Below are 27,633 nucleotides of genomic sequence, written 5' to 3' on the forward strand. Positions count from 1 at the left end.
GATCTACTTCCCATCACTGCAATACTGCGTGTGAAAGAGCAGGACCCATCAAGGCCCAGTTACGAAGAAGGTACAATTTACACATGTACCCACATCATAACAACCAGCTGCTGACATTTTTATCTAGGATGACAGTCTTAATATGTTGTTATAAATATTTTATGTAGTTGAACTTTTTCTCCCATTTTTAAAAATTGTAATTCTTCAGAACTAAAGGAATGCTGGTGCTCTTTCCTAGAAAGGCATTTTATTCTGTCAGTATATGTATTTTAAATATTTAACTTGTGATAAAAATGCAAATCTCTATTCGCATTCCCCTTTTTATAATAGAAATTTTTAGACTATCCTCAAACAATTTATCCTGGCTGCCTTGTAAATAATGTTCTCTCATTTACCTGCATGTTTTTTTAATTTTTATTTTTGAGGAAGTGCTGATTACCACTCTGATCTTTCTCTTCTCTCCCCACTATAGATGGGAGATAACATCATTCTTTTATTTATTTTTGAGACAGGGTCCCACCCTGTTGCCCAAGCTGGAGGGCAGTGGTGGGATCATGGCTCACTGCAGCCTCAACCTCCCTGGGCTCAGGTGATCCTCTCACGTCAGCCTCCGGATTACAGGTGTACACCATTATGCCTAGCTAGTGTTTGTATCTTTTTGTAGAGAAAAAGTTACACCATCTTGCCAAAGTTGATCCCAAACTCCTGGGCTCAAGCAACCCACCCGCCTCGGCCTACCAAAGTGCTGGGATTACAGGTGTGAGCCACCATGCCCAGCCTATTCTTCAGACATATATTAAATTTCCAAGCCAGGAATGGTGGCTTGTGCCTGTAATCCCAGCTACTCCAGAGGCTGAGGCAGGATGATTGCTCTAGGCCAGGAGTTCAAGACCAGCCTGGCCAATAGTGAGACCCCATCTCTACATTAAAATAAAAATTTAAAAATAATGAAAGAAAAAATTTTCGTAAACGTAGGTTACTCTACTGAGTGATTCTCAAAGCAGCTGTTACTTTCTGCTCTTGAACCCAGAAAGATGGTAGGCCTTCCAATCCAGGCAGGAGTGCATGAGAATGAGATTGGTTCTGCTGCCCAAATCTTTTATTACAGAGCAACCTGTTATTTTCTGGGACATGTCTTATTTTCCTGAAACATTCTGTGTATTTTCCCAACCCACAATTTGATCTTGCTTAGTCTAGTCGTACATTTTAAAAAATGACATAAGGTATACTAAAAATATTAGCAACAAAGATTGATTCGATAATAAGCTCTTAGCTAATTTATGCTACTCTGGCGTTATTACTAAATCTAATTTATTATTACATTTAATATTATTAGATTTAATTTATTATTACATTAGGTACATAAATCTAGCCAAAGAAAAGGACCACCTGAAGAACATTCCCCTTCAAATCTTCACTGAGGACATCAAGAAATATGCCTCTGTAAGTGTTTTTAAGGCCAAAAATTAAATTCAAAATTCCTGACTTAGGCAGAATGAAAGGGAGATAGAGACAGAGCTGATAGATCCAGAATGGAAAGGAAGGGAAGGAGAGATAAAGGGAAGAGAGAAAGAGTATTTTAAAAGTACCATATGGAAAACTGTATTTTTATGTATTCATGTATGCTTTTGTATGTATAAAAAGGAAGTGCTAGGCAATATGAAGCAAGAGGATCCATTTTAACAAAGTGCTTAAGCTTGAGAGGAATATTGCGTGTTAAATGTCTGTAGACTCTAGTGGTTTGTTGTAGTAAAGTGATTTTCGCAAGCAGGAATTTCTTGTTGGAATTAAACCCTTTTTTTTTTTTTCCAATTATCACTACTTACAGACAGAGTAGTTTTGGTTGTTTCCACATTTTTAAAAAATGTTTATTTTATTTTTAAAAGTTATTCACTTGGAAATAATTGTAAACATACAGAAAAAATACAAAATAATGCAAAGAACACCCATATGCTATTTACCCAGATTCACCTATGTCATAGCAGTTTACCACATTGATTTTCCATTTATTTTCATTCTCTGTCTGTCTCTGTCTCTCTCACTTTTTTCTCCATTTATGTGTATGTGTACACCTGTTTTCAAAGGACAGTTATATACACCATGGCCCTTGATTCTTAAATACTTATGGATTTCCTAAGAATAAAGTTATTCTCTTCATAACCATCATTCAGCTGTCAACTTTAGTAAATTTAACATTGGTCGCATATTTTAATCTCCTATTCATGTTCCAATTTTTTCAGTTGACTCAAATAATGTTCCCTTTCTAGCACAGGTAATGCAGTTAATTACTATGGCAAATACACGGAGTTTTGAGTCTTTCATTCTGAAGAATGTCAGGATTGAACTGAGCTGAGAGGGACATCACTTTTAAGTGATCAGCGTGTGTCTATCTCATTTCTGTTATGCTGTTGGTTTAAAAAAAATCAAACTTTTACCTTCAAATATTGTGTAAGTTTTTATACCTGAAGTTGTAGTGCAGTAGCCAGGTTGTTCATAATGATGACAAGATATTCTTCATTTATTTATATATATATATATATACTTTTTTTTTTTTTTTTTTTAACAGGAGTCTTGCTCTGCCGCCCAGGCTGGAGTGCAGTGGCGCGATCTCAGCTCACTGCAAGCTCCGCCTCCTGGGTTCATGCCATTCTCCTGCCTCAGCCTCCCGAGTAGCTGGGACTACAGGTGCCCGCCACCAGGCCCAGCTAATTTTTTGTATTTTTAGTAGAGATGGGGTTTCACCGTGTTAGCCAGGGTGGTCTCGATCTCCTGACCTCATGATCTGCCTGCCTCGGCCTCCCAAAGTGCTGGGATTACAGGCGTGAGCCACCGCGCCCAGCCTCTTCATATATTTTTATGGCACCTTACTCTTTACAGCAGCTCTGATCATGCAAAATACTATTTGTAGGAGGAAAGAAGATATTTCGAAAAAGCTATTTCCTGGCCAATAGCAAAAGCCATGCGAATGTTCTGACCTATTTCCGAATACCAGATGCATTGCTTGAGGGAGCTGAGACTAGAGAGGCCTCCTGTGGGGAAAGGACACTCTTGTCTGCCTGCTTTGATTTCATTGTGGCAAATGGTATCATTCAGCATTTTTCATGAAGAATTGACCTGAAATTTAAAAAAGTAAACTTTATTTAGTTATAATTTAGATGAAAGAAACATTTCTAGTGCTCATCATTCATTTCTGAAGCTCCAAGTTTCCCTTTAATACTGTTTCATTTCATTTTATAGAAACTTTTCTTACCATTTCTTATAGTGTAGGTCTGGTGCCAACAAATTTTCTTAGTTAATTTTTAATTAAAAAAATGTCTTTATCTCACCTTCACTCTTGAAAGATATTCTCATTAGATATAGAATTTTCCTTGCCAATATTTTTCTTTCAACGCTTTAAAGCTGCTTTAAAACTGTTTTTTGGTCTCTGCTTTCTGGTGAGTAGTCTAACATCATTAAACATCGATCCTCTGTCTTTGATTTTTCATCTTATTTTTACTGCTTTCAATATTTTCTATTTATTTTTGGCCTTGAGTAGTTTGACTATGATGTGTCAAAGCCCAGTTTTCTTTGAATTTATTCTAGTTGGCATTTTCTGAAGTTATTGATTTTGTTAATTTTTGTGTTTTGCCAAATTTGGGAAATTTTTAGCCGTTATTACTGCAAGCATTGTTTTTTCTGTCCCATTTTCTTTCTTCTGTCATTTTGGGATTCCAGTTACATGTAAAACCTTTTTTTTTTTTTCTTTTGAGACAGAGTCTCACTCTGTCATCCAGGCTAGAGTGCAGTGGCATGATCTTGGCTCACTGCAACCTCTGCCACCTGAGTTCAAGTAATTCTCCTGCCTCAGCCTCCCAGGTAGCTGCAATTACAGGCACTCACCACCATGCCAAGCAATTTTTGTATTTTTAGTAGAAACAGGGTTTTACCATGTTGGCCAGGCTGGTCTTGAACTCCTGACCTCAAGTGATCCGCCCTCGGCCTCCCAAAGTTCTAGGATTACAGGCGTGAGCTACTGCACCCGTCGCATGTAAAACTTTTTAAAATTTCATTTTTATTTTTAGACACACAATTATACACATTTATGGAGTAAATAGTGATTTTTCAATACATGCCATGTATAATGATCAGATCAAGGTAATTAGCATATTCATCATCTCAAACGTTTACCAATTTTTTGCGTTGTGATCATTCAATTTTCTTTCTTCTAAATATTTGAAAATGTTTATTATTGTTAACTATAATCCTCCTACAGTGTGATAAAACACTAGAAGTTATCCCTCCTATCTAGCTGTAATTTTGTGCCCTTTAACAAATCTCTTCTTATCCTTCCATTTCCCCTGCCCTTCCCAGCATCTTGTAGCCTCTATTCTCCTTTTTAATTTCTTAAGATCAAGTTTCTTTTAGCTTTCACATATGAGTTTCAGAATGCATTTATTGAACCTGTTGATATCGTTCACAGGCCCCTTAGGCTCTGTTCATTAATTTTTAATCCTTTTTTTCTCCTTCTTCAGATTGGACACTTTCTATGGATTTATTTTCAATTTCACTGATTCTTTCATTTGTTATCTCAGTTATGCTATTTAGCACATCGAGTAAATATTTTCTTGTATTTGCCAGATTTAAAATGCCTGTTTTGAAATATATACTATGTCTATGATGAGACTGTCTTTAGTTTGTTACTTGTGAAATTATTTTTCTTTACATAATTGAGTATAATTATAACAACTGCTTTTTGTTTCATAATTTGAACATCTAGATCATCTTAAAGTTGGCCTCAAATGGAATTGGTCACATTTTCCTAGATTTTCATATGTTAAGAAACACTTTAGCTCATATGAAGAAAATGGCCACATTTCAATTTTTTAGGAAATTATTTAATAGTTTATTTTTAAAAATACTTGTTTATAAACAGCACTACCTACTGGAATTTATCTGTTTTGTCTACAAGGAGAACAGCATTAGGAAGAAATACACATATCTTTGTAATTATTATTTTGGACTTAATATGTTCCTTATGCCATGAAAACCCATTATCCTACAAACCATATTAAGAGATGCATATTGTCATTTTAAAAGAGATTTTTACTTTACCAAAGATTTCATGGTAGAATTTTAAAATTATATGAAAGGATTTTCAGACATTTTAAAAAATAGCAGAACCTTTCCTTCTAATTAAATCCCACACTAGAGCCCAGAGCTTGCACCCTCCTAGACACTTTAGCGTAAGCAGCCCCTGATATCCCTGAGTTTGGGTGCTCTGAGCCCTGCTGTTGGATTCTGAGACACTTTTTCACAATCCTTAGATCTACAAGCAGCACAGTTTGAAATCGATGAATATAAGATGACTTTGTCCATAAAAATCCAATTAATAACTTTCAGGACCATCTGTCCTGTCAAGCAGTTAGTCCATAAGAAAGAAAAATACAACGAAAAGAATAGTAATGAATTATAAAAGAGTTTCCTCTAATTTCGTTTTTAACATCATCTTTAAGGAGCATGAGAGTCCACTTATGCTTTTTGTCTTCTTTAAGCACTGTTTATCAGAGAAAGGAACCCTCATTATGGATGCAGAAGCATAATAAATGTTCTTAGTTACATATTGCCTTATTTTAAGATAATGTCTTGAAATTCAGAGTGCAATAGTTGTCATCTCAGAATCCTATTAATCCTTTTGGGTTATTTTCTGCAAATTGTCTTCCTGTTTTTATGGAGCAGTTTCTCAATGTGAAGTGCAGTAGAGAGCTATTATAGATACCCTATTCGTTGGCAGAGTTGGAAATGGAACTTAAATTTCTAAAATTTTATTTAATTGTCTCAATAGATTTCAACAATGAAGTTCTTAGTAACCATGATATCTGGCACAGAGAAAATGCTTGCCACACAGGGGTTTAAAAAATGTCTTTTATAGCTAGTTCTTATTCTGATTTTACTAGAACTGCATTTGTGATGTGCAAAGATATAAGCCATATGATAAAAACACAACCCAGGAAGAGAGAAAGGGCCCAGCTCCTCCTTTTTAAACTGTTCTCTCCATTGTGGAAGTAGCCTCCTGAGGCTGAGGGGCAGCCCCTGTTCCCTCTGTGAATTCTCAGTCTTTCTATTTCTTGGCTATGCTGTTATGTCACAAGTGCCACAAGTCCTTTATTTTAAGAGAGAGATATATGTTTTATTGAAATTCTTTGTACTGGCTTCATGTTATACAAAGGAATGAAAATAAATTATAATTAAGGATTCAGGCTCTACATGTGCTTAACTTTGTCATTGCCTGGAAACAAGCTTTGTCTTTGGAATACAGCAAATAATTTGACAATAATTATTTAATCTTATGCATTAAAATTCCAAATTTATACTAATTTTTCTCATTTATTTTTTACGGTCTATAACCATAACAATAACAAATTCAGACGCAACAAATGATATAATCAACATGTCACTACTAAAGCTAGGAATAACTGTAAGTTATCTATAAGTTATTTTTGTTAAAAACCAACTTTGATTTTTGAATGTATATATATTCAACTATATATGTGTATATGTATATGAACACACATACACACATGTGTGTTTGTATAATGCACCTCCCATCATAAGACAGCTATTATAGATATCAAAGTCATATTTTGTACTCCCACATTTAGGAATGGAAAGCAACAAAGTTTTTTTTTCTTTTTTTCTTTTTTGAGGTGGAGTATCACTCTGTTGCCAGGCTGGAGTGCAGCAGCACAATCTCGGCTCACTGCAACTTCCGCCTCCCAGGTTCAAGTGATTCTTCTGCCTCAGCCTCCCAAGCAGCTGGGGCTACAGGCATCCGCCACCATGCCAGGCTAATTTTTGTATTTTTAGTAGAGACAGGGTTTCACCATGTTGGCCAGGATGGTCTCCATCTCTTGACCCCGTGATGCACCCCCCTTGGCCTCCCAAAGTGCTGGGATTACAGGCGTGAGCCACCGCGCCTGGCCTAACAAAGGTATATTTTAAATTTGGTGTGAACTGAAAGTGAAAACATAATGAAATCAGGCTACAATTTTAGAGCACTAACATATATGTGTAAATGTATATGTTATTGGTGCTCTAAAATTGTAGCCTGATTTCAATATATGTTTGAGTATATATTGAAATTTGATATATTATCAAATATATATTGAAATTTGATATATACATACAATTTTAGAGCACTAATATAATTATGCTAGTACTTTCAGTTCACACCAAATTTAAAATGGAAATACAAGAAGTGTACCCATATATAAACTAATATTATATTATACCTTTGTTGCCTTCAATTCCTAAGTGTGGGAGTACAAAATATGACTTTGATATCTATAATAATCAGCTGTCTTATCATGGGTACACATATACAATAAAATTTTGTAAAATTCTGGATAAAAAGTTCCAAACTCTTCGACTGCACTGTTCTTTCAATATCTTTTTTCCTGGTTCCTCTCCTCTCATACTTATTACTCACTCTGATTATCACCCAAGGGCTCAATCTCAGTATGATGAGTCCTAAGGGATATATTTTGTTGTCAGTTTGGCACAAAGAACACCTGGCTAGAAACCACATCCCCTGGATGCTGATCCTGAGAATTCAATATCTGATGCCTCTCCTGAATTTATAAAGGAAGGGTGGTGTGTTCACCAGTGCCCACAAATCCATGGCCTCCAGGTTTGCATGACTGTTTTGTTTTCAAGTGTCTGTTTCTTTATGTTTTGATGGAGCTAGTAAAAGTTGTTGAGCTTTTTTAGTGGAAGAGGTTGACATATTTGAGGATGAAGATGAGGGTTGCATAAGAGGAAAGAGGTAAGTCCACATAATTGAGAACTTTTATTGAAGAGTGACGTTCAGATGTTCAGAAACAAGAAAATACTTGTATAGCATGTCTCCTTATATAAAACTTCCTATAAACATGAAAACGTGCTGTTGTGGTGACATGATGTGAATATTTTAAGTTTTGTTTGAGTGTTATAATAAAGCCCCTTAAAAACTCACGACAACCAGAATTTCACATAAGAAATCAATTATTTCTGTACTAGTGGATTTGTGTAACACATTTAAAACAAAATTGAATTTGTATGTACTAAGTAAAGCAGACACTTCTGCACTGCTTTCTAATCTATATGATATGTGTGACCTATAAGAATGTAATCTTGGGCTGGGCACGATGGCTCACGCCTGTAATCCCAGCAGTTTGGGAGGCCGAGGTGGGTGGATCACCTGAGGTCAGGAGTTCGACACCAGCCTGGCCAACATGGTGAAACCCTGCCTCTACTAAAAATACAAAAAAAATTAGCCAGGCATGGTAGCCGGCACCTGTAATCCCAGCTACTGGGAAGGCTGAGGCAGGAGAATTGCTTGAACCTGGGAGGCAGAGGTTGCAGTGAGCCGAGACTGCACCATTGCACTCCAGCCTGGGTGACAGAGCAAGACTCTGTCTCAAAAAAAAAAAGAACAAATAAAAGAATAAAAAAGAAGAATGTAATCTTGTCTTGAAGACAGCAAGTGGTTTTAGGTGTGGGATTGGGGAGATTAATTAAAAATAAAATACAGCTTAATTTATTTCAGGTTTATGATTTTCCTTTTTAAAAAAAATGACCATTCTCACTAGACAACAAAGGAATCCTATTATAATCAAGAACTGAGGTTATGGCCGGGCACCTTGGCTCATGCCTGTAATCCCAGCACTTTGGGAGGCCGAGGCGGGCGGATCATGGGGTCAGGAGATCGAGACCATCCTGGCTAACACAGTGAAACCCTGTCTCTACTAAAAATACAAAAAATTAGCCGGGCGTGGTGGCGGGCACCTGTAGTCCCAGCTACTCAGGAGGCTGAGGCAGGAGAATGGCATGAACCCGGGAGGCAGAGGCTGCAGTGAGCTGAGATTGCACCACTGCACTCCAGCCTGGGTGACAGAGTGAGACTCTGTTTAAAAAAAAAAAAAAAAAAAAAAAAGTTATTTGGCTAGATATATATACCTGACTTAAGGGATTTCAACAGAACGTTTCCAAACTTTACGTTAAAAGATTTTTATTAGATCTTACTCCCTATTTGCAATACAATTTTGAGCAAATATGCTCTGTGTGTGTGTGTGTGTGTGTGTGTGTGTGTGTGCATGAGAGAGAGAGAGACAGAAAGGCAGAGAGAGAGACAGAAAGGCAGAGAGCCTCCCTACCTAGGACACTCCATAAGGACAAGGCCATGATTTTTATTAAGGAATGAAGGGCAATCATAGTGCTTATCAAGAATAACTCCATTTGAAACATGCTTTTGCTATAGCCTTTCTTGAAGGACTATTTACAATAATTCAGCGGTCTACATAATTTAGATATGTCTGTGGCAAGTTTGCCAGTATTGCTGGGCAATACTTCTGCTGTGGGTAATTGTTCTTTCCATCTGGCCTGGTCCCCAGGTCAGTGTTTGTCCCTTCTCTCCCCACAGTAGGGCTTATCTGAATGAAAGCCAGAGGCCTGACTTCACTCTCACATCCCCTGAAGACCTCTTGGGCATTTGTCTCTTTGTGCTCAGGGTTGATGAGCTTCTGATGCCTCCCATGTGGATATATGGCGGTCTGTGCAACAGGCTTGTCTGGGCGGGGAGATGTGAAGGCAAAGTTCAACATTCTCCGAAAAGTCTGGATAGCAGAAAGCATGACTCCCCAGCTAGCCTTTTCTTTCTTAGTGAGGGAGTGTATATGTGATTCTGTATTCCATGGGTCACTCAGAAAGTGAGGGGTTGATTGCACTGTGGTTTCACAGATCTATGGCCTTTCAAAAGGGACAAGGCAAGAATCTGGAATAGTTTATTAGAAGCTGGGGGGAAAACAGGGATTACTGAAATCAGCCCTGTTAACTCAAAAACCATGGCCAGCCCCATAGATAAAATTGCATTTTGACTGGTCCTAGTTCCTTTCCTTTCTGAAAATGTGGAAATCCTAAGGAAATGTGATCCTCTTCAAATATTTACTGTGAAAGATTTGTTGTAATGCTTTAGTAGTTCATTTTGTCTCCAAGGGCGCTGAGAAAGATTACCAGTTATGGGTCAGTTCGGGCAAGAAAGAGTCCCCAGGGCCACTTTCCTAAGTGTCAAGGAAAATCTAAACTGAGATTGATTGGGTTCAAAATTGTAACTCTAAAGTCTCCAAGTATTGGTTGCTCGTTGCTCGGTCTTAAGGTTGAACAAGCTTAAAAGCAACAATCTTATGCAATATTCATTCATACATTCAACAACTAATGGCCAAACACTTACTTTATCCCAGGTACCTGATAACATCTATTTATTCAGTAACTTATGGTCTAATTGGGAAGAAAAATCTGATTTTTTTTTTTTTTTTTTTTTTTACTGTCTGCTCTTTTACTTGACAAATTGCTTTCTTGAAAAAAAATATTTTTTGTCATGAAATTAACGTGTATTCAAATTTCTTTTTCCCCAGTGTGAAAACTCTCTGTTTCATTTCCTAACTACTAGGTAACTTCTACTTTGTAAGGAATTTCTAAAATCCAGTCATGCCTCTGAATCCAAGTACAAATATTGATTTAATACCTCCTTAATGCCCAGAACTTTTCTCAGGATAATGAAAACATGATTCAGACTTCTGAAGAGCTTTCCTGACTGACCAACTTGGACTTTGCCGTTTCTTAGGTTGAATTTTCTAGCATTTGTTCTTGAGGTTATTGATGAGTAGATTATGCCTATCCTAAAACAGTTATTAGGATAATTTATCTAATGAAAGATAATTCTTAGATTACCAACATTGTTAAATGTGATTAATAGAAACAGAGTGATTAAAACGAGGGAGGGGTTAGGATCTGTGGCTGACCTTGCAATAGCGTGATGGTGATGATTTCTGCTAAAAGTCATAGAGCATTCCCTCTTACATTTCTGCTAAAAGTCATACAGCATTCCCTCTTACCTGCATTCTTTCTTTCTTTTCCTTTATCCTTTCAAGAATCTTGTGAGGCCATTACTGTGTAATGCAGGATGTTTTCAAGTGGTCCAAAAAATCTAAACTACCGAGTTGTTTTCTATGTAATATACATTCTCATCTAGAAAACAGTGTCACCAAGTACATAGCTGAGAATAAAATTCACTCATCCATTTCATTTTTGAAATTAATGTTGACATCTTTGCAAAAGTATTAGCAATAAAGTAAGTTAAAAAAAGTAAACGAATACTGGAAATATATTTATTTAAATAAAATGCCTTAATTTAGTTAAAACAGTGTCTAAATGACAGATAACTCCTAGGCCTAGAGCAGCAACATTCATTATGGCGAGCACTAAGAAATCCAAAGAGTCTATCACTCATGATGGCTCCTGAGCAGCCATGCTGAATGCATATTTTAACATGTTCTCAATTATTGATTGTGGATTAACTGCTGGTTATCCTGAGGATTTGGTTTTATTGTACAGCTATCATAGAAGCTTCTTTTGCCTTACAAAATGCAAATTGTAATTCATGTTCTAAAAGTATTGACATACTATCAATGCCAGTTGAAAAAGAAAAAACAAAAGCTCACCAGGATAAATTCAGTGAAAAACGAAAAAAGGGAAGTTTATTCTTTAAAAAAAAAAAAAAGAATCTTAAGAGCTGTGAGACAGAAACACCAGGTAACCTACATATAAAGGAAAACATACCAGATTAACAGCAGATTTCTCAGCAGAAACCCTACAAGCCAGAAGGATTGGGGCCCTATCTTCAGCCTCTTCAAACGAAACAATTATCAGCCAAGAATTTTGTATCCAGCGAAACTATGCATCATATATGAAGGAAAGATATAGTAATTTTCAGACAAACAAGTGCTCAGAGAATTAACCATTACCAAGCCACCAATACAAGAATTGCTAAAAGGAGCTCTAAATCTTGAAAACAAATCCTGGAAACACATCAAAACAGAACCTCTTTAAACCATAAATCACACAGGACCTATAAAACAAAAATATGTGTTAAAAAGCAAAAGCAAAAAAACAAAAAAAAAACAAAGTACACAGGCAACAAAAAACACAATGAATGCAACAGTACCTCACATTTCAATACTAATATTGAATTTAAATGGCTTAAATGCGCCACTTAAAAGATACAGAACCACAGAATGGATGAGAACTCACCAACCAACTATCTGCTGCCTTCAGGAGACTCACCTAACACATAAGGACTCACACAAACTTAAAGTAAAGAGGTGGAAAAAGGCATTTGGTGCAAATGGACACCAAAAGCAATCAGGGGTAGCTATTCTTATATCAGACAAAACAAATTTTAAAGCAACAGCAGTTAAAAGAGACAAAGAGGGACATTATTTGCTAGTAGAAGGTGTTGTCCCACAGGAAAATATCACAATCCTAAACATATACACAACTAAAACTGGAGCTCCCAAATTTATAAAACAATTACTAATAGACCGAAAAAATGAGATAGACAGCAGCACAATAATAGTGGGGGACTTCAGTACTCCACTGACAGCACTAGACAGGTCATCAGGACAGAAAGTCAACAAAGAAACAATGGATTTTAACTATACCTTGGTACAAATGGACTTAACAAATATATACAGAACATTTCATCCAACAACCATAGAATACACATTCTATTCAGCAGCACATGGAACTTTCTGTAAGATAGACCATATGATAGGCCATAAAATGAGCCTCAATAAATTTCAGAAAATTGAAATTATATCAAGTGATCTCTCAGATCACAAGAGAATAAAACTGGAAGTCAACTCCAAAAGGAACCTTCAGAACCATGCAAATACATGGAAATTAAATAACCTGCTCCTGAATTAACATTGGGTCAAAAACAAAATCAAGATGGAAATTTAAAAATTCTTCTAACTTAATGACAATGACACAACCTATCTAAACCTCTGGGATACAGCTAAGGTGGTGCTAAGAGGGAAGTTCATAGCCCTAAATGCCTACATCAAAAAGACTGAAAGATCAGTAACTGACATTCTAAGGTCACACCTCAAGGAACTAAAGAATCAAAAACAAACCAAACCCAAATCCAGCAGAAGAAAGGAAATTACCAAGATCAGAGCAGAACTGAATGAAATTGAAACAAACAAACAGACAAAAAATACAAAAGGTAAATAAAACAAAAAACTGGTTCTTTGTAAAGAAAAATTAAATTGACAGAACATTAGCAAGATTAACCAAGAAAAGAAGAGAGAAAATGCAAATAACTTCACTAAGAAATGAAACAGGAGATATTACAACTGACACCACTGAAATACAAATGATCATTCAAGGCTACTATGAACACTTTTATGCACATAAACTAGAAAACCTAGAAGAGATGGACAAATTCCTGGAAAAATACAACCCTCCTAGCTTAATTCAGGAAGAATTAGATACCCTGAGCAGACCAATAACAAGCAGCAAGATTGAAATGGTAATTTAAAAATTACAAACAAAAAAAAAAGTCCAGGACCAGATGGATTCACAGCAGATCTATCAGACATTCAAAAAAGAATTGGTACCAATCCTTTTGACACTATTGCACAAGATAGAGAAAGAAGGAATCCTCATTAATTCATTCTATGAAGCCAGCATCACCCTAATACCAAAACCAGGAAAGTACACAACCAAAAAAGAAAACTACAGACCAATATCCTTGATGAACATAGATGCTAAAATCATTAACAAAATACTAGCTAACTGAATCCAGCAACATATCAAAAAGATAATCCACCATGATCAAGTGGGTTTCACACCAGGGATGCAGGGATGGCTTAGCATATGCAAGTCAATAAATGTGACACACCACATAAACAGAATTAAAAACAAAAATCACATGATTAGATGCAGAAAAAGCAACAAAATCTAGCATCCCTTTATAATTAAACCCCTCAGCAAAATCAACATACAAGGGACATAACTTAATGTAATAAAAGCTGTTTATGACAAACCCACAGCCAAAATAATATTGAATGGCGAAAAAGTGAAAGCATTCCTTCTGAGAACTGGAATAAGACAAGGATGCCCACTCTTACCACTCCTCTTCAACATAGTAATAGAACTCCTAGCCAGAGCAATCAGACAAGAGAAAGAAATAAAGGCCATTCAAATTGGTAAAGAGGAAGTAAAACTGTCCCTGTTTGCTGATGATATGATCGTAAAGTTTATCCTCAAAACTGTAAGGACTCCTCTAGAAAGCTCCTAGAACTGATAAAAGAATTCAGCAAAGTTTCTGGACACAAGATTAAAGTACACAAATCAGTAGCTCTTCAATACACCAACAGCGACAAAGTGGAGAATAAAATAAAAAACCCCTTTTACAATAGCTGCAAAAAAAAAAAAAAAATACTTAGGAATATACTGCACCAAGGAGTTGAAAGACTTCTACAAGGAAAACTACAAAACACTGCTGAAAGAAATCATAGATGACACAAACAAATGGAAATACATCCCATGCTCATGGATAGATAGAATCAATTTTGTGAAAGTGACCATATTACCAAAAGCAATCTACAAATTCAATGTAATCCCCATCAAAATGCTACCATCATTCTTCACAGAATTAGAAAAAAAACAATTCTAAAATTCATATGGAACCAAAAAAGAGCCCACATAGCCAAAGCAAGACTAAGCAAAAAGAACAAATCTGGAGGCAACACACTACCTGATTTCAAACTATACTATAAGGCCATAGTCACCAAAACAACATGATACTGGTATAAAAATAAGCACATAGACCAATGGAACAGAATAGAGAACCCAGAAATAAACCCAAATACTTACAGCCAACTGATCTTCGACAAATCAAACAAAAACATAAAATGGGGAGAGGACACTCTTTTCAACAAATGGTGCTGGGATAATTGGCTAGCCACATGTAGGAGAACAAAACTGGATCCTCATCTCTAACTGTATACAAAAAGCAACTTAATATGGATTAAGAACTTAAACCTAAGACCTGAAACTATAAAAATTCTAGAAGATAACGTTGGAAAAACCCTTCTAGATATTGGCTTAGGCAAGGATTTCATGACTAAGAACCCAAAAGCAAATGCAATAAAAACAGAGATAAATAACTGGGACCTAATTAAACTAAAGAGCTTTTGCATGGCAAAAGGAACAGTCAGCAGAATAACCAGACAACCCATAGAGTGGGGGAAAAATCTTCAAAATCTATACATCTGACGAAGGCTAAACCCATAATCTACAACAAACTCAAACAAATCAGTTAGAAAAAAACAAACAATCCCATCAAAAAGTGAGCTAAGGACATGAATAGACAATTCTCAAAAGAAGATACACAAATGGCCAACAAACACATGAAAAAATGCTCAACATCACTAATGATCAGAGAAATGCAAATCAAAACCACAAGACGATACCACCTTACTCCTGTGAGAATGGCCATAATCAAAAAATCAAAAAACATAGATGTTGGCGTGGATGTGGTGAACAGGGAACACTTCTACACTACTGGTGGGTATGTAAACTAATACAGCCACTATGGAAAACAATGTGGAGATTCCTTAAAGAACTAAAAGTAGAACTACCATTTGAGCCAGCAATCCCACTACTGGGTATCTACCCAGAGGAAAAGATACTTGCCCACACATGTTTATAGCAGCACAATTCACAATAGCAAAATTTTGGAACCAACCCAATTGCCCATCAGTCAATGAGTGGATAAAGAAACTATTTTACATATATATATATATACATATATAAAAAACTATTATATATATATAACTATTATACATATATATATAGACACGTATATTTGAATATATATGTATATATGATGGAATATTATGCAGCCATAGAAAGGAATGAATTAACAGCATTTGCAGCGACCTGGATGAGATTGGCAGCTATTATTCTAAGTGAAATAACTCAGGAATGGAAAACCAAGCATCGTATGTTCTCACTGACATGTGGGAGCTAAGCTATGTGGATGTAAAGGCATAAGAATGATACAATGAACTTTGGGGACTTTTGGGGAAGGGTGGGAGGGGGATGAGAGATAAAAGACTACAAATATGGTGCAGTTTATACTGCTAAGTTGAAGGGTGCACCAAAATCTCACAAATCACCACTGAAGAGCTTACTCATGTAACCAAATACCACCTGTACCCCAATAACTTATGGAAAAATAAAAATAAATAAATAAAATAAAAGAATGGATCATATAATTAAAAAAAATTACCTCACAGCACGTATTCTATGGAAAGGAAACTATTTAAAACATGAAAGAGGAAAACACATCCCTTGGCAGGGCAACTCCTGATGATTGCAGTGTGGTTTTCCATTCTGCAAAAATTGTTTTGCATGTTGTTTCTGGACTTCCAACACCCTGCAGCTTTCCCTCTGGCTGGTACCTATGAGGAGCTCCTTACTCCAATTAGGGCAGAAGTGGGAGGAAAGGTCAGAGGCAAACACCCTGCTCCTCTGCTCTTGAGAAGGCCTGCCTACAAAACTGACTAAGGGAAGTAAAATCTCCATTAAACTGACATCATGTGTAAGAGAATAGCGATCATAGCTATTCTTGACATGGAATTATTTAACACATATTGTGTATATGGAGTTATTCAATAAATATTAACCACCAATGTGAAGGAATATATTTACTTTTATCTTCATAAGTCTGTATGATAGGAAGGGTAAGTATTTAAAATGATGACTGTAAGCGTAGAGGGGTCATCTGTCTAAGATGTAAATATCTAGATTTGTCGAGACAGAAACTAGAAGTTCTTAAATATCTTCAAATGGAAACAGAGCAAAAGTCACTATTGTGCAATGCACTGATGCATCTATGCATCCCAGGTGACACAACATGTTCCAACTTTATTTTTCTCTCTACTTTTAAAAACTCTTCTGTTTGCATGCCTGCTTTATGTGGGGACTCTCCAGAGAGAGTGCACATGATGCTTGCTCCGGAGACGCAGCCTTCCTTATTCTAGAAGCTCCCAGATTACTACAGCAGGCAGCAGTGGGGTGCATTCACCCACAATAGGTAGGTTTGATCACACCCATCACCAACAGCCTGAACCCGTATTTAGATTTTGCTTCATGCAGGACAAGAGCATCCCTGTGGAACTAAAATGAGCCACCTTCAAGGCACTATGCTCCTGCCACAGGAACCAGGGAGCTCCACCTCTTCTTCCACACTCCAGGAGCCCTTCCCGGAGCAGCCATCCCCAGACATAGAAGGCGGGTTCCTTCTGAAGCCCAGGCAGCCAGCCAGAGGCCAGCAGGGGAGCAGTGAGTGCCTTGCCTTCCTGCAAGTGCCTTCTCTCAGATCAAGTCTCCACTCCTAAAACCAAGCCCATGACACAGACATGTCCTCCATGCAGAGGGAGGAGGACAGTATAGGCAGGAAGCCAATACCGGCCCAGAATCAGACTTAGAGAAACCTGAAATGTCTGAAGTCAAGGCCCAACTCACTCCTAGGAAGATTTCTTTCGTGTGTGTAAGTAGGTAGATACGCTCCTCTCTCTATCCTCAGAACAATGTACATATATAATTACGTGTGTGCAGTCTGTATGTCTGGTGAGAATATGGCTTTTGAAGGCCTGGAAACTCATGCATTTTCTATCCCAGGGTTTTGCTGATGAGCTGAGCCCAAAGCAGGAGGTGATCAAATGATGGCATGGTTTAAACACATCTGGAGTGGCACATCTAGAGAGAAGCAGAGTTATAGAACTGAACTGCAGTCTACTCTGGACTGGGGCTGAAGTGCCCCTTGGGTTCTATCCTGAATTAAACTCTCAATTCTACTCTCTCCCCACCACCAGGCTTACTTTCCAAGTCGGCTTCAGATCCAGGTTCAGACTGGAACTGGCATGAACATTTATGATTGTGGGCTTTTTATCTCCCTTTTCGTCATTTTCCCCACTACCATTTCAGTATCCTGCCATTGATATTTCTTTCTCTGAAGAAAATGTGTTATTCATTTGGGAAATATTTTGGCAAGAATGGAAGTTCTAAATAAAGCATTTTTATTGTTGTGACTGTTAGCCTATAGGCAGAAAGTTTCAAAAGTTTTATATATATCCTAATTTGGGCCTGCAGAAACCACTATCCCAATTCTTCCAGGGCTATTTAAGAAAGGCTAGTTAGCTTGTCTAATCATCCTGCCTTTTTCGTGGCAATAGCATATACTTTTATTGTTTAAAGAAGTGATAGGAACTCTTGCACCAAATAATGTGCATTGCAAAAGGTGCAACTAAGCCTGAAAATATTTTTGAGAAAGTGCAGGATCCAATGTCTACTTGCCTCTTGGCCCTTATTCAGACAGTAGTTAGTTATGTAGCTTTGCATCAAGAGCTAGAGAATTCTTCCTAAGAACATTCTCTTATTAAAGCTAAATAACTGAATACATTTGGATAGTTCTAGAAACAATAAAATCAAATTAAGAATAGGGAAACCAGGTTATGTACAACAACTTAACCTATATATTAATGTGCACTATAATAAACATTTGCACATGATGACATACAGATATATCCTTCTGGATTGAAGGATGGCTTTGCTTCTTCCTTACCTTCTTTTAAAATAATAGGCGCATGACTGTTAGGTAGAGTGGTGGCATGCCTTTGTGACTGCATACTTTGCTAAACCAAATGGAGAATGGTGGTGGGATCTGTTCTAGGGGGAGGAGACTAATGTCTAGTCTGCCTTAGGCAATCTGAGTGAGGGATAAAATTGCTTTTATCAAGACTGCTCTGAACCATGGTTTGTCCTGAGCAGTCCATTCTATTACTCAGTCCAGTAAGCTGTAGATAGCATCATTCATGCTAAAGTTGAGCAAACTGAAGCTCAAAGACTTCTGAGGAAGTTGTTTGACTACATAGCAGAACCAGGAGCCCATCCTGACCTCTGGGAGTCAGCATGAGTATTACCACTACGTCTGTGTACAGAGAGATGCACTCGATGTCCCAGGGAAGCCAAGTGGATGGGTGTTTAAGAAACATTGAAATGGTGAAATGTTGCTCATTTGTTTATCCTTCTACAACTTGCCTCCTCTGTTGACTTTTTCAGTATGTGGTATAAGGAGGTTATTTATAAAAATATTAAAGTACCTTGTTAGGAAAACACCCATAGTTGAGCAGTGGGAACGTTCAACTCAACCTTTTATTGCTGATCATTTTTCCTTGAGAAGTTCTTCTTCAGCATTTCTTTGGTAGGGTCGTTGGGTAGGTAAAAATTATTTCTGGATAGCTGGGCAGGGTGTCACAAGGACCAGGGCCACCAGGGATCTTACCACAGAACCAAGGACTGCCTAGAGAAAGTGGACTCAAGTCATCCATGGAGATGCCTAAGAGTTGCAGCCTCCAAAATCAAGAAGCCAGAGGCTGACTGAGAAGTGGGGTCAAGCAGGTTGTGTCATGAAGGGCAGGATCCTTTTTATGGAAGAGAGTTTACCATGGTTGAGCATTTGGAAAGTCCAACAGGAAATCTGAGTGGCAGGAGACATACTACGAAAGTAGATAATTACTGAACTCTATTTTATTTGAATATCCAGTATTTTTAACTTTTTATTTTCTCGTAGAGACTGGGTCTCCCTGTCACACTAGCAAAAGTGTCGTGGCGCCATCACAGCTTCCTGCAGACTCTAACTACTGGGCTCAAGCAATTCTCCTGACTCAGCCTTTTGAGTAACTGGGATTACAGGCATGAGCCACCATGCTGGCTATTTTTAGGTTTTAAAGTGGGATCTGACATGCGACTCCACTGATTACTATTAATATCAGTAAACTTGAGCAACTAGATCTTAAGTACCTTATGATAGAATGCAAGAGGTGATAACTAGCACTGTCTAGGAACTATTCCTACTGGAAGAATGGAACGTAAGTCTGATCAAGCCTCCAGGTTTAACTGCAGTCTATGGGATATAGGGAAGAATAACACATTAATGCCAAGTATGCAGTAAGCCAATTTCAGAATGTGGGAAAATCTACACAACAAATGATTGTTTCTCTCTCTTCTCAACATCACAACAAACATGTTGTAAAATGGAAATAGTCAAAATAAAGTTAAGTGGATTAAACTACTACACCAAATAATCTCACTTTTTACTTACGTATTCAGACCAGAAGGGAGTTAAAAGAAGATGTTCTATGATAAACTGGGCCTTTCGGTGGGCCTCTAGCACCTGCCAAGACGACCTGTGCATGGCTCCACCAGCCCCAAACCCAGGACAGCTGTTTGGAGCTTCTCTCATGGATGTTTGTGAGAATGACAAGCTGCCTGCCCCTCTGCTGGTAGGTCTCATTTTGTCTGGTCTTCTTTTTGGTAGCCCTCTTGAAGAGAGAGAACTCTGGGGTAGTCAAGTGTTTTCATCCAAATCTATCGCAAAGTGGAGAAATCTTTAGACAATGACAAACCCTAGCTTTGATGGAGAAGATTTGTCAATTTTACTTCAGTGACTAGAAATATGATTTAGATGCTGCAGGATCATAAGGCAAAGACAATAGGGAAAGATACTCTTTCGATGGTTTCAGCCAAGACCCATGTACACGGGCTTGGATGAATCAAAATGGGCTCTGTGTTATGAATCTCTGAGACTTCCCCTTCCCCTCGCATCCTTGTTTCAGCTTCTTCCTTCAACTCCACACTAGTCCCAAATCTCCTGTAATTATGTCTTCATCTTACACTACTGAGTCTTACAACTCAAAATATCTCCCATGAATTGATTTGTATTTCCAGTACTTAAGCATAAAAATTCATCCTTTGGCATATAGTAATCCTTTAATCTTAACAGAATGTGTCAACTTAAAGCCACAGAGTTTATCCTGTGTTGTTTCAAATTGGTGTCTGAAATTGTCTGTGGTGACATTTGTTGAGTGTATAGAATCTTTCCAAGTATTCTACTAGATGTAGGGAATGTTAATGGGAAGAAACTAATCATTTTAAGTGTATGCTAGATACTACCCTAGACCTGGCATTTTTCACAGAGAATTCAGGGGGTGGCTATGATTATCATCACTCCCACTTCACAAATGAAAAATTTTCAAATAGCTTTGTAATACTGTGTCCAAGGTCACACAGTAAACAAGTGGAATAGTAGACACAAGTTCCTTGAGTCATTTTGCTGTGACATTATTTTCTTTTGCGCTGCAAGGAGGGGACGTGAAGATAGAAAAAAAGGATGTGGAAACCGGTGAGAAGAAAATGTAATCAGAGAAGGCTTCAGGGAGGAGACAGGTTTTAAGCCTGATTTAACAGAGCCTAGAAAATATAGGAAGTAGGAATGGGGCATTTGGACCCTTAAAGGGGAGCAAACAAGTGGGAAATTGGTGTGCAAAAATATTTCCATAATTGGGGAACCCATATTAGGGAGAAATCAGAAAAGAATGGAGAAGGAGAAGATTCCACAGAGGCTTCAAGGTACAGGAGTTTGATTTTCTAGTGTAAATTCACTGAAAAGGAAAATCGGATTTAAAAGGTTTCAGTATATGAACATAGAATGGATTAATGGGTGGAAAATATGGAGACACACAAAAAATTCAAAATGTACTTCACTCCTTCCAGCTCCAGCACTGTAACCTCAGATCCCTTAGCTCTGGCTGCAGAAAGAAGGCAAGCTTGTCCTTTGGGCTTGTAAATATGAAACACCTTGTACCTTTCTTTCCTTTTCTCCCCAGAGGATATGCTTTCCTTTATCAATCAAAAAGGGCAATACACAGCGAAAATTGGGCAACATAAACTCATGTAGAGTCCTGAAGGAGAAACTCGATTCAGGAGATAAAGTAAACTTGGACAGCGAGTCTGTTGTCATGGTGGCCTCTGTCTTTAAGGTAGGTAAAGTTTTAGCATTATCTATGCACAGGATATCTCTGAAGTTTTATGATTGGTTTCTCTCATCATGACTGCCTAAGAACAATAATAGGCATAGTCTTTCAAGAATCTGAAAAACTGAAAAACACTTGACAACGTCAAACTTTAAGAAGATTGATTTCCTCTGTTTTTCAAAACTTTATATGATAGATATGCTGTCCTTTCTCATCACACACCAACCTTTCCATCTTCACTCCTGAACACTCCGTGCCAAATAATAACAATAATTAGTAATCATAATACAATATGTGTTAAAATACACAATTACATATAGAGAATGTTTACCAAATTAAGCATCCTGCATTTGATGGCTTCCCACTGCCTAAGACATCTCCACAGCATGCTTTGACCATGATGTTGAAAGTGGTGTAGCAATGCCTCTACTATGGTGCCTTCTTTCACCTTTACCACCTGTGGCTCACTTTGGTAATATTTGTAATGCATTACCTACCACCCACAGTTATAGTTACGCAGTCACCAGCTCTTACCACAAGCCTCTTGTAAATCTGACTTTTAATGTGGGTGCAGCAGCCAGAATTAGTTTGGAATTCAGAAAATTCGATTTCTACAAAAGTAGATAAGTTTTGAATCGACACAGCAAAATCACAAGTGTCTAGGTACATTTCTACAAGGAAAAATAATAAGGAATTTAATCAGTCCATTTCGGTACATGTTAATAGCTCTGAAAAAAATTATGGTAATGTGGTAATGACTAAACAGGTTTTTTAAATTGTCTTAGAATCTCAGTTACCTTTGGTCATTCCTTATCTCCATTAATGTTCAGCCATGTGATAAATAGCAACATTTCTGTAATGATGTATGGTGGACTGCTACTATGCTAGGACCATAATGATATACACTAGTATGCAAATCACTAGTTGGGTGCTGTCCTCTCTAAGGTACGCACATGAAATTGGTTTAATATTTCACAAAGACTTAAGAGTTATTATCTGCAGATTTTGCAATCTTAGTCTTGATAATACTATGTCAAATAACTGGAGAGTTGGCTTAAGCCAGAAATGAACATATGACTTGGACAACATTGGGCCTGCCATTGTGCTGTCTATAGACAGAGATCAAACAGCAAATACCCTTGGCATAGTCTGCTTGGCTCCTGTTCTAGCTTCACCACTCATCCCTATCAATGGACTCTGCAGCACAGAGTCCACGAATCCAGAGAAGAGACACATGCTCTGAATGCATGTAAGTGAGGTACACATCAGACAAAGGTGTTCCTGAATTCAGCCTTCTAGAGTCAGCCAGAGCTGGAATGTTTCCTTCCTCCTAACATATTGGAACCCTTCCATGGGAAGTGAAGTGAACTGAACAGCCATAACTACCAGATACGGCTGTATAACATAACCACAGTACATAGCGGTGGTGTAGGGGAACTGAGACTTCACATTTTTCACTCTTCTGTCCTCAGTCTTCCAAAGCATGCCTAGCACAAACCACAGCTCAATAAATATTAATATGAAGGAACAATTACTGGATTTTAATCACAATAGTTGCCTAAAGGTATTTCCTGAACTAGTTGCTATTAAGAGGAGTGTTGGGCTATTCAGCGAGACCAGTGGAAGCAAGGTGTGCCTTTGAAGCTAGCAAGGTAATAAGACAACTTTCCCTTTCCCTCATTGTTACACACACACACACACACACACATACATATACACACACATATACACACATGAATGAAAGCTTCACAAATTTTAATTGGCTCAATTGTATAGTATTAAGACTTGTTCAAGAGCCCAATAATGTGAGAAATTTTCATGCACCACTTAGGAAGCTTACTTTGGCATGCCTCTAGCACTAATACTTAGAGGACTGAAAGTTATGATATATCTAAATGTTGATTAAGCTTCCTTTCTATGGAGGGAGTTTCTGTTCCAGCCCAGAGGTTTGAGAAGTAACATGTAGTTACTCATGGGAGATTTCTGTATATATCCAGCAACTTCCTACTCATAAGTAGAGAAGTGACGTATTATACAGTTAAAGAGAGAATGAAGCTATTGAGAGAGCTTTCTCCCCAAGAGCACAGATAGCCCAAGTCAGAAGGCCCAGTCCTCAACATGTGTGCATGAGCACATGGGTGTGTGACTTTAGTTCATTTGGTTCTGAAATTTTCTTGCTAGAAATTAAGAACACTGTGTCTAAATAAGCAACATTTTTATGTTTATTTCTTTTCAAGAAATTGATAGGATTTAGGGTGCTTTATCACCAGACCCTGTCAGTTTGTACAAGTTTGCTAAAATATGCATAAAGGAGTTTCAGACCATAGGAGAAGACTTTATCTTCTTTCCCACCACTGCCCACACTCTGCTTGTTTGTATGCTGCTGGCTTTCGTTGGAGAAAAATCCAAGCACTTGCTTCTGGGTGTGCAAGTCAGTGGAGAGTCAGAGCTATGAAGTTGAGTAGCTAGTAAGGAAGAGAGGACTAAGCTGAGTTTTTCATTTAAATGTTTTCTTTGTAATTTCTCTGACATGTATTTGCCATGAGAATAATTTTTTAATTTATTTAAGGTTTTTCTTTGAAACATCTGAGAAAATATATTTTCATCCCAACTCTTTGATAAGTGGCATGGTGTTATGGATCAGGAGAACAAGGAAGAGACAATAACTGCAATCCAGAGCTAAGGAAGCAATAATTACTGGATTCTAGGCACGTCTCAAAAAACCAGCTAACATATTCTTTAAAAAATATTGGTTTGTTGTATTTTTCAGTTTTATGCACTGAAAAAAATGACCAGTGCCAAAGGGGTTTATGGGGTCATGCACATAGGGTCTAGTTTAAAAATAAATGAATACCTTAGTACTGTCATTGAATTCTTGCTTTTCTCCTAATATTATTAATATAGGATCTTTGACCATCTGAATACATAACATTGACAGGAGATGAAATTCTTTGGTTCAAGAAAAATAACAGAGGACAAATCTACCAGTGGTATAATCTTAACTTAGTCAAATAGTCAAATAAACAGAGAAATCAATATCTGCTCCAGGAATTGAATTTAATAAAATATTTTTGTATGCATTCCTGCCTGGAATGAGTCTTAGATAATAGATAAGCTTTGGGTACTTATCGTGTCTTTGGGCAGGAGACAGCATTCCTGTATTGCTACTTTAAAAGTGAAGGGAGCCCTTTAAAATGAATTGTTGTTTCATATTATCAGTAAGTTTTTGTTGAGCATACTATGAAATGTTACAGGGATTTTAAATATACTATTGGATTTTAGTAATGTTTTCTCAAGTTAAAACACACTGCAGTGGTTACAAGGAAATATTTTCTGATATATTTCCTAAGACACATTTTAAAATGCTGTCTTACTACATATGAAGGATATATTTCTCTATTCTTTCATATTTTCACTGAGCTGTGTAAATGCTATATGAAAAAAAAGTACTTGTTTCATTTCTCTGTATTTACAACTTCCTGAGTAAAATTCCTGGCTTTAAGAGTGTGTATTTTTGTGTTTAGGCTTTTAGACCAGCTGCCAAAAGCCAATGTTGTTCTCTTGTGATACCTTTTTGGAGTGTTACATAATATTGAGCAGCATTCCTTAGCCAATCAGATGACAGCTTATAATTTATCCGTGTGTATAGCCTCAAGCATTATTTCCCTGCCAACTCCCTGCAGCTCAGAAGTGGTAAATGAGTTCACCAAAAAGATAATGAGATCTCTCATTTGTATTCCCTGGGGAGCAGAGTCCCCACTTTGAACCTGAAATTCAGGATATTAACTCTAAGGAACCACTTTTTTTAAGACGCACACTTTAATTAAACTTCTGAAGCAGCAGTTTCATTAATACTATTCTAGGGGTTGTAGAAGGTAGAAGGTGTATGAAAAGGTAGATTGTTAAATAGGAAATTGAGAGCAGTGAGTCACTTCTCCTTTCCCATCTAGGAGACAAAACACTAGATTGACAATGCCACAGAGAGATAAGAGAGTGGTGTGACATAATAGAAAAAAAAAATCCGTTCTTTGGAGTTTGACAAGCCAAGATTCAACTCTCAGTCTCATCACTGAGGGACGTGTAACCTGGGGCAAAGATTCCAAGCCACGGTTTCCTCATCTCAACAATGACAGTGATGATAAGGCCCAGCTCCTCTGGCCATTACTGACACTTCATTGGCGGTTTGGAAAATATGAACACTCATGGCTCCACACATATTGCCTTTCTCTGTCAATCGAGGCTCACAACTGGCATTCAGGGAACTACTTGGCTACTATTTTGTCTCTGCTGCTGGAATGAGAAAACTAGTAAAACATTCTAGAATATACTAATGGAGCTACAATGTACCTAATAATAAGACCCCAGCTCTCTCCCAAGATCACCCAGAGAGCAATCCTGAGGCCAGGCAATGCATGGAGAGGGACTGCACTTAGACGAGCAGAGATTTTCTCTCCAGCTGCCTCCTTCCTTCACAAAAGACCCTCAGAGAATATCTGCTTCCCAAGTTTAAAATACTTAACAAGTGAATCTCACAAGTTTTTATCCATTGGGTGCTTTATAAATTTAGAGAATATATATCCTTACCCCAAATATCGTATATGAGTTGCTTGAAAATTATCCTATTTTTAAGGATGTGACCATTGATATAAAATGTTAGCTATTAAGCTAAGCTATAAATTATAACTTTAGCTCACTGATTATAAACATTTTAAGATACGTGCCCTAAATGCTGTTGAAAAGATCATAGTTGTTTCTTAGAGAAAACTGGTTCATATCTTTCTACATCTACTCTGATTTTTTTCTTAGAATTCTGAATTTCATGCTTTTTTCACTCCAAGATTCATAGATGGAATATGATTTATAGCTATGCCAGATGAAAAGAGCACCCTATTTTTCCCTTTTGTGTTACAGGTTTCTACTGTACAATTTCTCATTGAAAACTGTCTCAGCATATTTGGAGAAGACATCACTTCCCTCTTGGAGAAGAGCTCAATGACTTGTGACAACAGTGATGCTTCAGGTACCTTGAAAAATTCAGCTGGTTTTGATGAGAAACAGTCAGCGGGGCTGCCAGGAGTCATGAGATATGCTTAGGCAGTGGCTGTCCTGGATTCCAGGGCAAGCCCCAAGCACAATGATGAAGGACCCAGGACTCCATCTGCTCATTCTTCATAAGGTTGGCTCACAGGTCATCTGCTGAGAAGGTCATCTGCTCCTCCCTCACTGTGCTCACTGAATGAGGACATTCCGAGATCCCACCTCCTCCCGTTTGAACTTTCCTTTTCCTAATCTCATGCATCTGTGTTTGAGAAAATCTTCCCACATGATTTTCTATCTTCCCATTTTTTCCATGTTGTACTACGTTATTACTATTAATAATAAATGCACATATTGTGTATATGCATATTAGTCTGTTTTGTGTTGCTATAAAACAATACCTGAGGTGTGGTCATTTATAAATAAAAGAAGTTTATTTGGCTTAAGGTTGTGCAGATTTTACAAGAAGCATGGCATCAGCATTTGCTTCTGGTGAGGGACTCAGGAAGCTCTTACACATGGCAGAAAGTGAAGGGGGAGCAGGTGGGTCACATGGCAAGAGAATAAGCAAGAGAGATGGGAGGAAATGCCAGTCACTTTAAGCCATCAGTTTTCCTGTGAACTAATAGAGCAAGCCCTTGCTCATTACCTTGGGGAGGGCACCAAGCCATTCATGAGGGATCCACCCCCATGACCCAAACACCTCCCACTTAGCCACACCTACCACATTTCAGATCAGGTATCAAAAAGAGATTTGGAGTGAACAAATATTCAAACTAACTCATTATGTGATGATTTGATACATTCCTAAAATATAATCAAGGTAGTTGAGATATCCATCATCATTGGGGCTCGC

At 37.6% G+C, this 27,633-nt stretch overlaps 1 protein-coding gene across 1 annotated transcript; it reads left to right on the forward strand.

Moving 5' to 3' along the window:
* Positions 1 to 27,143, forward strand: LOC129480231 (rho GTPase-activating protein 20-like). Its single transcript, XM_063637951.1, has 4 exons — positions 1 to 70; positions 20,038 to 20,210; positions 21,594 to 21,746; positions 26,652 to 27,143. The coding sequence occupies exons 2-4, from the start codon at positions 20,067 to 20,069 to the stop codon at positions 26,832 to 26,834; spliced, it is 480 nt and encodes a 159-aa protein (XP_063494021.1). The 5' UTR covers positions 1 to 70; positions 20,038 to 20,066; the 3' UTR covers positions 26,835 to 27,143.
* The last annotated feature ends 490 nt before the right edge of the window (positions 27,144 to 27,633 follow it).

The sequence above is a fragment of the Symphalangus syndactylus genome, chromosome 4, assembly GCF_028878055.3.
Source record: "Symphalangus syndactylus isolate Jambi chromosome 4, NHGRI_mSymSyn1-v2.1_pri, whole genome shotgun sequence".
Lineage (NCBI taxonomy): Eukaryota > Metazoa > Chordata > Mammalia > Primates > Hylobatidae > Symphalangus > Symphalangus syndactylus.